Source organism: Cornus florida, unplaced genomic scaffold (assembly GCF_030987335.1).
Source record: "Cornus florida cultivar Cherokee Brave unplaced genomic scaffold, ASM3098733v1 CherokeeBrave_3.0.0_Hap2_Chr06, whole genome shotgun sequence".
In the NCBI taxonomy this organism is placed as follows: Eukaryota; Viridiplantae; Streptophyta; class Magnoliopsida; order Cornales; family Cornaceae; genus Cornus; species Cornus florida.
This window is the reverse complement of record NW_026775576.1, coordinates 106,157,663-106,168,648: the sequence shown is the minus strand read 5'-3', so window position 1 is coordinate 106,168,648 and position 10,986 is coordinate 106,157,663. Positions and strand designations below refer to the sequence as shown.

The following is a 10,986-nucleotide window of genomic DNA, read 5'->3' as shown; positions in this document are numbered from 1 at the left end:
ATCTTTTATTCTCACGTACGCATCTATAATATAATGTTGCTTCCTTTGACTGGATTCTTTTATATATGTGTGTGTATATATATATATATATATATATCAGTCTATCAGAAGGACGTAAGGATGTAAAGTGACAATTACAGGCTGGGCAAGAAGCTGACTTTGCCATCTTTGTACTGTTTTTTCTTTCTTTTTTTCAGAATAATTGTATGCTTGGTTCTACATGCATGGGTTAATGGATGGCAGAAAACGTTTTTGAATATATTTTGTATCTTTAAATCTTTTTTGAAAGGTTTTTGTTTCTTTAATATGCTATATTATATGTAATATATATACATATGTTATGCGTAATAATATGCAGTGATATAGTGCAGCATCTTGACTATATCATGTGAGGGAGAATTAGAAAGAAGTTGTCCCCTTCATTCTGAATTGTATATATAAAATATAGAGAGAGTGGTCTTCTTGATCACTACTTGCAAACAAAACTTCCATTTTTAACCTTAGGGATGTGTGCATGAATTTTTTTACAGTATTTCTTTTCTTCATTTGTGTGCATAAGTTGGGTACTGCACCATGGCAACCAAAATTAAGGTTCGATGATTAGTTCTGAAAGAGTAATCTTTTTCTTATTCCCCTCCGTATTCACTTTTCATAACCACTTTAATAATTTCTTTATGGTTTCCCCAACAAGTGCTTCAAATTAGATTACTTCTTAAATACTTATGAATGTATATTTAATATTTTTTATATGTATTTATAATTTTAATTTTTTTTTATAACATATATCCTATACTTTTTAAATATTTCGATCACATACTAAATAATTCTTAAATACTTCAATCATTAATTTTAAAATATTTCAATATATATTTTTCACGAGTTTTGAACCTTAAAATGTAACCTTTTTACAATAATAACATATAGAGTAATAACATATATTTGTAAATTGTGTGTGATGAAACATTGATATTTGATATACACGTTTGTGAATGAAATAAAAAAAATGAAAACATTTATCTCCAATTCGAAGTAAATAAGAGAAGGTGGCATAATATCATAATTACCGGGAAAAAGGGCACATGGTATCATTAGGAGAAATAGGTGGATTCAACTATGCATTTGTAACATATATATGGTCATGATTGACCAGAATAAAATCACAAACTTTATCAAATGAAATGTAAATTTTTATCAATTTACATGTCATTTCATTTCGACCCCAATCCACTGCGGACATCTTTGTAGTTTTTGTGCAATAGTTGGGGCATGATTGACCTTCCACATTTTCTGGAAACCAGTAGCAAAAAACAGACGTCAGAATCAGCCGCCATCAAAATAAAAGAATTGGGTAAGCCCAGCTCACCTAACCTTGCTGTTGCGGCTGAAGAGGAGAGAACAGAAATAAATGATGAGCTGAAACAGTTAATGTAAACGACTGTTTCACACATTATATCAAACAATTGGGCTGCCAAAACACATCGGGCAGACCAATCAACGAGTGTCCTTTAGCGCAATTAATCTGCCCCTACTTCCCTTCATTGCCTAAATTCTTTGCTTAATCAAGCCAATTCTGCCCGTTTTCCCTCTTCCAAAGCGCTCGAATCTCCAGGAATTTAGCTTCTTGTTGTCAATAGGGAACGCGGGCAGGTTAGTTAGTTGCTGCAATACAATATATACATACATATATATATATATATATATATGTTTGTGTGTGTTATATAGACTCTTTTTTTGTTGATTCTTGAATAAGATCACCAGAATTTTCGTGTACCCATCAAAGAATTCTTTGATTTTTTGATGGGCTTGTTTTCTGAGTCACAAAAGGGTGGTAGTGAAGGAACTTCTCCGTGGGGTTATAGAAGTCTGACAAGGAGGAAGCAGGTTGATTCAATCCATTCCAAGGCATCCGATGGCGGTCATCACTTGGCCAAGGAATTATCTATTGCTCACCTCATTGCAATCGGTAAATCTGTTATTATATTTGTTTTGTTTTGTTTTTATTTTTTTTACTTGAGGATGTTTCTGCTTATGGGTTTGGATTCCTTATGTCTTTCATGGTGTGATTCTGATAGAGTTTGGTTCATGCCCTTTATTTCCTTTCACTGGATTAGATTCTTTTGAATTATTATTTTTTTTGTCAGATTTTTGCCTCAAATTTTTGGGGGCCAAAGGTTGTGTTGTGTTATTTTTATGCAGCATGGTTCTGATTGTATTCACTGACTCGTCAATCCAACTGTATTCTGTTTCATATGTAATTTTAATTAAATAGTCATCAATCTAATAGTACCCTGTCTCATCGGTAACTTTAGTGGCTTGTGGATGTTTATATGTTAATCCCAGTATTTATGATATTGTGAGGTTTTTTTTTTTTTTTTTAAAGTAAATAAATAAATAATACTTAATCTTGAATGTGGTTAAGGTTGATATGCTTATGCTTTTTTTATGCATTGAATTCCTTACTATGGGTGCATTTTACATTGCCAAACTGATAATTTCTGGTTAATTTCCACTTTATTGTAGATTTGTAGTTTTTCTTAATTTACTTTTTCATGTAGATTCATTGCTTATCATTATGGTTATGTATCCTCTGATTAGGAGTCGGCTCAACAATTGGTGCTGGAGTTTATATTCTTGTTGGCACGGTTGCCAGAGAGCATGCCGGCCCGGCCCTTACCATTTCATTCCTTATAGCTGGAATTGCAGCTGCTCTTTCTGCCTTCTGCTATGCGGAGCTCGCAAGTCGTTGCCCATCAGCTGGGAGTGCCTACCATTATTCATACATATGTATCGGAGAAGGGTAAACTCTTAGGTTTCTTCTCTCTTTCAAATGTCTAGTTTTATGTTTATTCCTTATTGAGATAGTTGTTGATATCATATGTGATCTCAATGATAGATTTTGATCTATGAGGCGATCTGTTTTGGAAGCATGTCATTTTTCTATGTTGAGGATTAAGATTCTCCTTGCAGATAGTGATTTAGCACTTTCATTTCCTGCAGTGTTGCTTGGCTAGTTGGTTGGGCTCTGATATTGGAATATACAATTGGTGGTGCTGCAGTTGCTCGTGGCATATCTCCCAATCTGGTGCGGTTGAACCCCTAAGAAATTTTACGTTTTTAAAATTGGACTTCTCCTGTTGACTGTAATAGGATTTATTATTTATGCCTTCTAGTTAATGGTGTCCATTCTGATTTTATGCCAAGCTGGGATTCTTCTATTGTCTTTTTGATAATTTTGCATTGTTATCATTGTGGTTTGACTGCAGTTGGTTTGTTTTCCAAGTGGCTTTTTCTCTTGCTTTTACCATCAAGTATTTTTTTATTATTTACAAACATAGATAGAAGTAGTCTCTTAATTTACTAACATTAGCTGTGAAGTATGGTGAAAAGATAACTGCCAGATGTTCTGTAAATAAATAAAAGCTGTTTTTATATTCTAGCATGTCAAAGCCTTTAGTCTAGATTTTGGGCTTTGTGGAAGTCAATGATAAAATTTGCTTAGAGGAAACTCTCGCCACTCTCTAGTTATTGGTCTTCTTTTTATATATCCACAGGATCTTAATTGATTTTCTCTCATTTCATTTTCAATTTGTGTTACTTCAACTATTTTAAAAATGTACTCATTTCTAATTCTATTATTTCTTGTCTTGCCGCACATCCATGTCAACATTCACATTTCCACCACACTCACTTTATACATATGTTGTTTCTTAGCAGCTCAACATTCTTTCATAAAGAACAACTGGTCTAATAGCTGTATCATAGAACTCTTTTTTCAATCTTAATAGGATACGCCAAGCACGCAATATACTAGATGCCTCTCCTTCATATAACCCATCCTGCCTTCATTCTATGATTAAAGTCATTTCCAATTTCTCCGTCATTATGAATAATTGAGCTTAAATTTAGTATTGGTGCCTTTTGGGCATTCTTCTTTTTTCTTTTTCCCGTGAAAGAAACTAGAGCCTAGAGGCCCAAGTGGCAAGAATTTTACTTGATGAATTTCTTCAAAGATGATGCTTAATTAGTTCTTTTTTCTTTTTAAGAGACTGTCATGCTTGTTTGACTATAATGTATTGCAAAAGTACTGTACACTCTGTTTCAGAAGTCACTATATTATCTATTTCCTTTTTTCCCCTTTAGGCCTTGCTTTTTGGAGGTTCAGATAGTTTGCCAGCTTTCCTAGCTCGTCTGTATATTCCTGGGCTTGGCATTGTGGTAGACCCATGTGCAGCAATTTTGGTTTTTGTTGTCACTGGGCTCTTGTGTGTGGGAATCAAGGAGGTATCTTCACAACCTATTTTCTCCTTTTTAGCAATGTGTCCTAGAAAATTTCTTCTGTCTATGTGAAGTTTTTTTTCTCTCTCCTTCACTACAAACATATAATTCTTGCAGAGTACTCTGGTACAAGCCATTGTCACAACAGCAAATGTGTGTGCCATGATTTTTATCATTATAGCTGGTGGATATCTGGGTTTTAAGAGTGGATGGGCTGGCTATGAACTTCCTGCTGGGTAATTGATGACAGTTGGTCGCACATTTTTGTTATATGTAATTATCTTTTGATGACAGTTTGTTTCATCTCGTCCTTTATGATTAATAGGTATTTTCCCTTTGGGGTAGATGGGATGCTTACTGGTTCTGCAACAGTATTCTTTGCATACATTGGTTTTGATTCAGTTGCCAGTACTGCTGAGGAGGTAAATTCCTACTTGCATTTCTATACAAATGTTTTATATTTATTTTTTTGAAAGGTTTTCTATAGAAATGTTGACATGAAGGAATGTTGAGTTTTGCAATTGTTCTTTATCCTCATCTGACAGGTGAAAAATCCTCAACGAGATCTGCCATTGGGTATAGGGGCTGCACTGTCTATATGTTGCATGTTATATATGTTGGTTTCTGTTGTCATTGTTGGTTTGGTACCCTATTATGCAATGGATCCCGACACCCCCATCTCCTCTGCATTTGCAAGCCATGGGATGCAGTGGGCAGCGTAAGGAACATTTTGGATCAATTTGTGTTGCATTTTGTTCAGTTCTTTCTATAAGTTATGTGGCATTTGAGTCCCCCTTTTTAAAAGAAAAGTGTTCCTTTTCTCCTCTTCTTGATTGCAGATACATAATAACCATTGGAGCGTGTACTGCTCTCTGCTCAACACTAATGGGTTCACTGCTGCCTCAGGTGAATAACTAGAAATACTTACTGTTTTTTTCATATTAGAATTCTTAATTTTTATTTTCACTTCAAGATGTGATCTGTTTGATGATTGTAACTGCCCTCCTTTTTTTTTTTTTTTTTTTTCTGTTCCATATTATTTCGTTCCTTTAGAAATTAATATATATTCATGATATCAGTGCTTCCAAATTCTGTAATTTATATCTCAATCACGATGTCCTTTGAATCAGTGAACTAAATTATGCTCTGGTGACCATCATACTGGTGAGAGACCCAGCTCGACAGGAAATTTGTAACCCTTGTGTTCAAGTTCCGCTTTCAAGGTGTCCCTTACAATTGTTATTTTCTTTTGAACTGGTGTGAACAGTATCTGAAGCATGTTACATGTAGATGCCATTTTTTTTTTTTTTTTTTTTTTTTTTCTTAAGAAGTATATTAGAAAGGTGTCAGATCAGATGAGATGTACATTGGAGTTATATAAGCTTTACAAAAACTATACTGATGTGAAGCGTATGATCTTGGATTCCTAACTGGAGGTTGAAGCATATGATGTAATGTTGAGTTCCTTGGCTTTTGATAGGTAATGACATAAAGAAGAATTCATGTGTGCAGGCATTCATGGATGCATACCTTTAGTATAGTGTAGGGAAAGTTATACTCGTTTAGGCTCATGGAGAGATTACTCGAATTCAACTTATTATTATTTCTCTCTTCTTTTTTAACTGGCCAACCCTCAAAAATAATAAAGGAAAATGAAAAATTTTACATTTCTCTTTTCAAAGTAAAGGCTGAGCCTATTTGAATATATTTTGCTTTCAACTTGGCTTATTTGTAGAAATTTAATTGGCTTATATTACAATATGGGTCTTGCTTTGCCTAATCTTTAATTAAATCCATTGTCTTTATGCATATCTCAGCCACGGATTCTGATGGCAATGGCAAGAGATGGATTGCTGCCAGCATTCTTTTCAGATGTTAATCAACGCTCCCAAGTTCCTGTCAAGAGCACAGTAGTGGCCGGTATCATTGCTGCAACTTTAGCTTTCTCCATGGATGTTGCACAATTGGCAGGAATGGTACGTTAACTTCTCTGGTGAATATAGGATCTGGTGATTTTTAACCAACATAGAAGATAATGTATTTATTTTTATTTTTATTTTTTTTTGTATCAATTGAATAAGGAAGTGGACATTTAGTGAGAATATTATGCAGTTGTTTACCATACAAGACCACATTCATTGGGATTGAAACCACTACAAGCTCAGCAATCTTCGAAACAAGAAAATGAACCATCTAATGATTATAACTGTGTAATGGATATATCTCCATGGTCATAAGAGTCCTGGTCGTAAATAATGCTGGAGTTCCAACCTTAATGTCTATGTCACTGGTATTGGTGGCTGTTTAGTGAGTCCAAAATGTTTTATAAGGTTCATAGTGGATAGTATATTCATGGAGAAAGTGAATGATTTTTTTTTTTTTTACCAAGTAATTGAGACACCTGAATAAAATTCAATTGAAAGTACCCTTCTCCTAATTTACCCTCAGAGAAAGAGAGATTTCTCGAATAATGAATACTAAGATTTAGAAAGTTGCACTGTTCATGCAGGTCAGTGTGGGTACTCTTCTTGCGTTCACTATGGTGGCAATTTCTGTACTGATACTTAGATATGTCCCACCGGATGAGGTGCCACTTCCACCGTCACTTCAGGAGTCAATAGATTCAGTAACGCTGCAATATAGTAGCACTAAGGATATTGATGGGGAAAATCCTAATAATGATCATGTTGGAACCTCTGAAGAAGATACTCGGTATTTTTTGCTTGGCAAGGGGGAGGCAACTGTTGCATGGCCTCTTTTATTGAAACAAGCAGCTCAAGGCAGTTGTGAGTTCTGTCTCTCAATTCTTATTTGATGATTTTCTATGTTACATAGATTTCATGAACCATGGAATGGTTGTAGTACAAGTATCAAACATGTTTGAACTTGAACCCTTGAGGCCTTTATGAGTTCCTGGAGGACATCCATCGAGTACCTTTTCAATATGTTTGGAGTTTCAGTTTTACATGTATCTGCGTCCATGGTAGCAACTCTGAGAATTAGGATTTCATAATGTTATCAGACTGGTCAATAGTTTATGTGAAAGGCATTGGTCCACTGGAATTTCGAAGTACATTTTTCTCTTTTGGAAGCAAATCTTTTTTATTTCACTACATATAAGTATTAGTTCATTGCTAACAAAGAGGAAGAAAAATGTAAATCATTTCTTACAGTTCAATTATTTGATTAACGTTGCTCCATAGACTTGTCTCTCTCTCGATATATTCCCAAAAAGAACCTTGGAAATTGTGTATTATTACTCTCACTCCATTTACAAATCTGTATGCCTTTAAATGTGAAGAGATGGATGTTGGATGAGTGCAACTCCAAGAAAACATTTACACTAGAACCCATGCGGACTAGGTGTGTCATGGTTCGCTTATATTGGATCTGCTGAATCATTTGCTTCTTTCTTTCATGTTCTTTTTGGTTGCAGATGTACTAGACGAGTACAAAAGGCGGAAAGTTGCTGGCTGGACTATAATGTTTACATGTGTTGGAGTTCTGCTTCTTGTGTCTGCAGCTTCAATTGTCGGTCTACCTAGGTGGGTAGAATTCCAGGGCCTCATCAAGTTATTTTACTAAGAATAGTTTCTTGGTAGCTAGTCCTTAAAAGTTACTATGATTGGTTTGCCTTAAGAGAGACTACCATGTTAATTGTTAAGTTTGTTAACTATAGCTTAAACCCCAAGCGAAGAGCAATATATAGAATGCCGGATTGATGCTGCCACGCCACTCATACGGATTTCACCAAGACTGAATAAAAAACTTGTCTACTAAAAATTTTATGAGCAATGGAAGAATTTTATTTCTTCTTTATTTCCATTTTGGAAGTGGTCCAGGTAATACCGTGTCCTAACTCTTGGATTCCTCTGCCAGCTTTCTCCGATTTATGTTGTGTGGAATTGGTGGCTCTCTTCTTTTATCTGGTCTGGTAGTACTGAGCTGTATAGATCAAGATGACGCAAGGCACAGCTTTGGGCACACAGGAGGTTTGTTCTTTTTCCAAACTCTTGGCTATGTTATTCTTGCCTGATAGAACAACTGGATTGTATCCTAAATTTACTTTTCATGATGTGCATTCCATATAGCAACTTGTACCCTCAAATTATGGGACCAATGTATAACCAGTCTGTATTATAGTTATATAATGTGGTTTATAGTTGGCTTAGTCAAGAACCCACCTGCATTTTGAACTGGAGCTCCAAGTTATGGCATGAACATTAACTGATCTCACATTGTGTTAGCATTCAGTATCTGTGCATTGAAGTATGGTTAAATTTCTCAACATGAACTTTTTATCTCTATTCAGGTTTCATTTGCCCGTTTGTTCCCCTCCTACCTATTGCCTGCATACTTATCAACACCTATTTACTGATTAATCTTGGGTGAGTACTTACTATTTACTTAAGCTGTTAACTGTTATCTTACAGTATCCAACTTCCTTGATATGATTTACCATATTTTTTGAAATTTTAGATTCTGTATGGTAACAAGCGAAACTATATGCAATTGTTGTGGAAACTGGTTGCACATATTTTTCATTATAAGAAGATTGATATTTGTTGATGAAAGGTTCTAATTAATTATTTGAAACCAAAGCAGTTTTGTTTCGTTATATTAGGAGGCGTGCTTCTAAGAGAACAGCTTTACTGCCTGTGTTACTCATCTCACATTACATGAACTTCAATGCCCTATCATATATCATTTTGTCCATTAAAAGAAGCAGAGGTTCATCTTCCACTTGATTTGCCGAGAAGTAGATAATCTCTATAAAAGAATATAGAACTTGGGATCTCAAAACATTCAGTCCTATCCATATTTTCTTCTTGTGGCCAAAGAAAATCAGTGACCAGATTTACTGGGGAAAAAAAAAATTAAGTGACCAGAATAATAAGGAAAAAAAAAATGTTTCTACCTTCAATAGTATTTGGACTAAAAAATTCTCAACGAACTATTTATTGAACAATCATTATATTTTTGGTGCAATGCAATTGCCTTTCTGAACTTCTCCCTGCTATTCTAGTACAAAATGTTTCTTTTTTCCCATCTCATATAATAGTATGTTATCTATCCAAACCCTCAGAGTTGACACTTGGATCCGTGTATCAATGTGGCTGGTGCTGGGAGTGCTTGTTTATGCTTTCTATGGCCGGACTCACAGCTCGCTGATGGATGCAGTTTACGTGCCTGCAACCCATGTTGATGAAATCTATCGGAGCTCTGCAAACTCTCTGGCTTAGTTGTATAGGGAATGAAATCTTCCAGCCAGAGAGTTTGCAGAACTGATGGCTAAAATCAGTCTGTTGTTTGTAATATATGTGTTATATCTATCATCAGTGGCATAGGAGTTATATTACAGAAGTTGTAAATAATTTTCAATTGAAATACATTGTTTGAAATGTTTTCATGAACTATTACAGAAATTGTAAATAATTTGCAATTTAAAAACATGGTTTGAAATGTTTTCATTCTGACCTCATATTTTCTTCTTCTGGGAGTTATCTTCATATAATGAGGTTTCATGACTTAATTGTACAAGTGAAGTGTTAGGTTTGAAGTTCTTGAACAAACAGTGACTGCGTGCGAGTGCATGAGAGAGACCTAGTTTGCGTGCACGTGTTACCTAATGTATGTGAGATTGAGAGGCCTAAGTGCTTTGTGTGTGTGTGTGGGTGTATTATTTGTTTAAAGACAAGTACACGCAATGGGATTGATTGTTCAAAGATTATTCCAGGGCTCAGAAATTTTGCAACAAAATGTAACATTTGGCCACGGCCCGGCTCTCAAAGCAGTAGACGAATAGTTTTACTAAAAGGGGACACCTTTATCCAGCAACAAAAACTCGTCTTTTGTTTCATATTTAAACTTACATTGTGGGGTTTCTGGTAATGAGGAAATAATTGTCAATTTGTGTGTGTGAGATGCTTTAACGTAGCTGCCGACATCAATATGGTTGTATTCATTCAAATTTAACACCATTTACAGCACATGATGTGAATATAAAACCACCAATTGGCGTCTCTTTTACTACAGTGGGGATTGAGTACTCTATATTTTGAGAAAATTCATACGTGTGAATTGCCATTGTTGCCCTTCACCCAAAAAATTTTAGAGCGGGAGCGCGCATTATAAACATAAAATATTCATTTATAATAGTAAATATATGTTTTAAATAAATTTCGTGTAAACAAAAAGACATAATAATGAATCAAATATGAGTCCATTACAATCAATATAACTTGCTTTATAAAAATGCATAAATTAATCAAAATATGACAATCAAACAAGCTGCTTTATAATAACAAAAAACATCACAGTGAATAGGGCATAACAGATTTTATTTTTTATTTTTTACTTCCAAGCATAACTGCGTAACAGCAAAAAAATTTAACAATGAAGATGCTTTAAGGTCTCAAGATGACAATCATTATCTTTGAAATAGCAATGTTCAAAATCAAAGACTTTGTTCGAATCCTTCTTTCACTTCAAAGAGCCCTAAACTTAATAGCAGAGAGAATACGAAATGTTTTAATATTTGGAACGAGAATAAGTGTGAATCAGGATACAAGAGTCAAGAGACTGAAGACTTTGTTCTCTCCATTTAAAGAACCCTACACTTAATAGTAGAGAGAAATCATAGATTCATAATATGAAAAGTTATTCCTTCCTTTATTTCTTTACTAATAAATATTGAAGATAAGTATTATT

The 10,986-nt window shown here is 34.6% G+C and overlaps 1 protein-coding gene across 1 annotated transcript; it reads left to right on the top strand.

Moving 5' to 3' along the window:
* The first annotated feature begins 1,340 nt into the window (after nt 1-1,340).
* On the top strand, nt 1,341-9,757 carry LOC132313697 (cationic amino acid transporter 2, vacuolar-like). Its single transcript, XM_059812595.1, has 14 exons — nt 1,341-1,963; nt 2,596-2,797; nt 2,998-3,082; nt 4,141-4,281; nt 4,393-4,511; nt 4,601-4,697; nt 4,821-4,993; nt 5,115-5,181; nt 6,093-6,251; nt 6,785-7,061; nt 7,712-7,820; nt 8,155-8,267; nt 8,588-8,663; nt 9,362-9,757. Exons 1-14 carry the CDS (start codon nt 1,798-1,800, stop codon nt 9,516-9,518), a joined length of 1,941 nt encoding a protein of 646 aa, XP_059668578.1. The 5' UTR covers nt 1,341-1,797; the 3' UTR covers nt 9,519-9,757.
* The last annotated feature ends 1,229 nt before the right edge of the window (nt 9,758-10,986 follow it).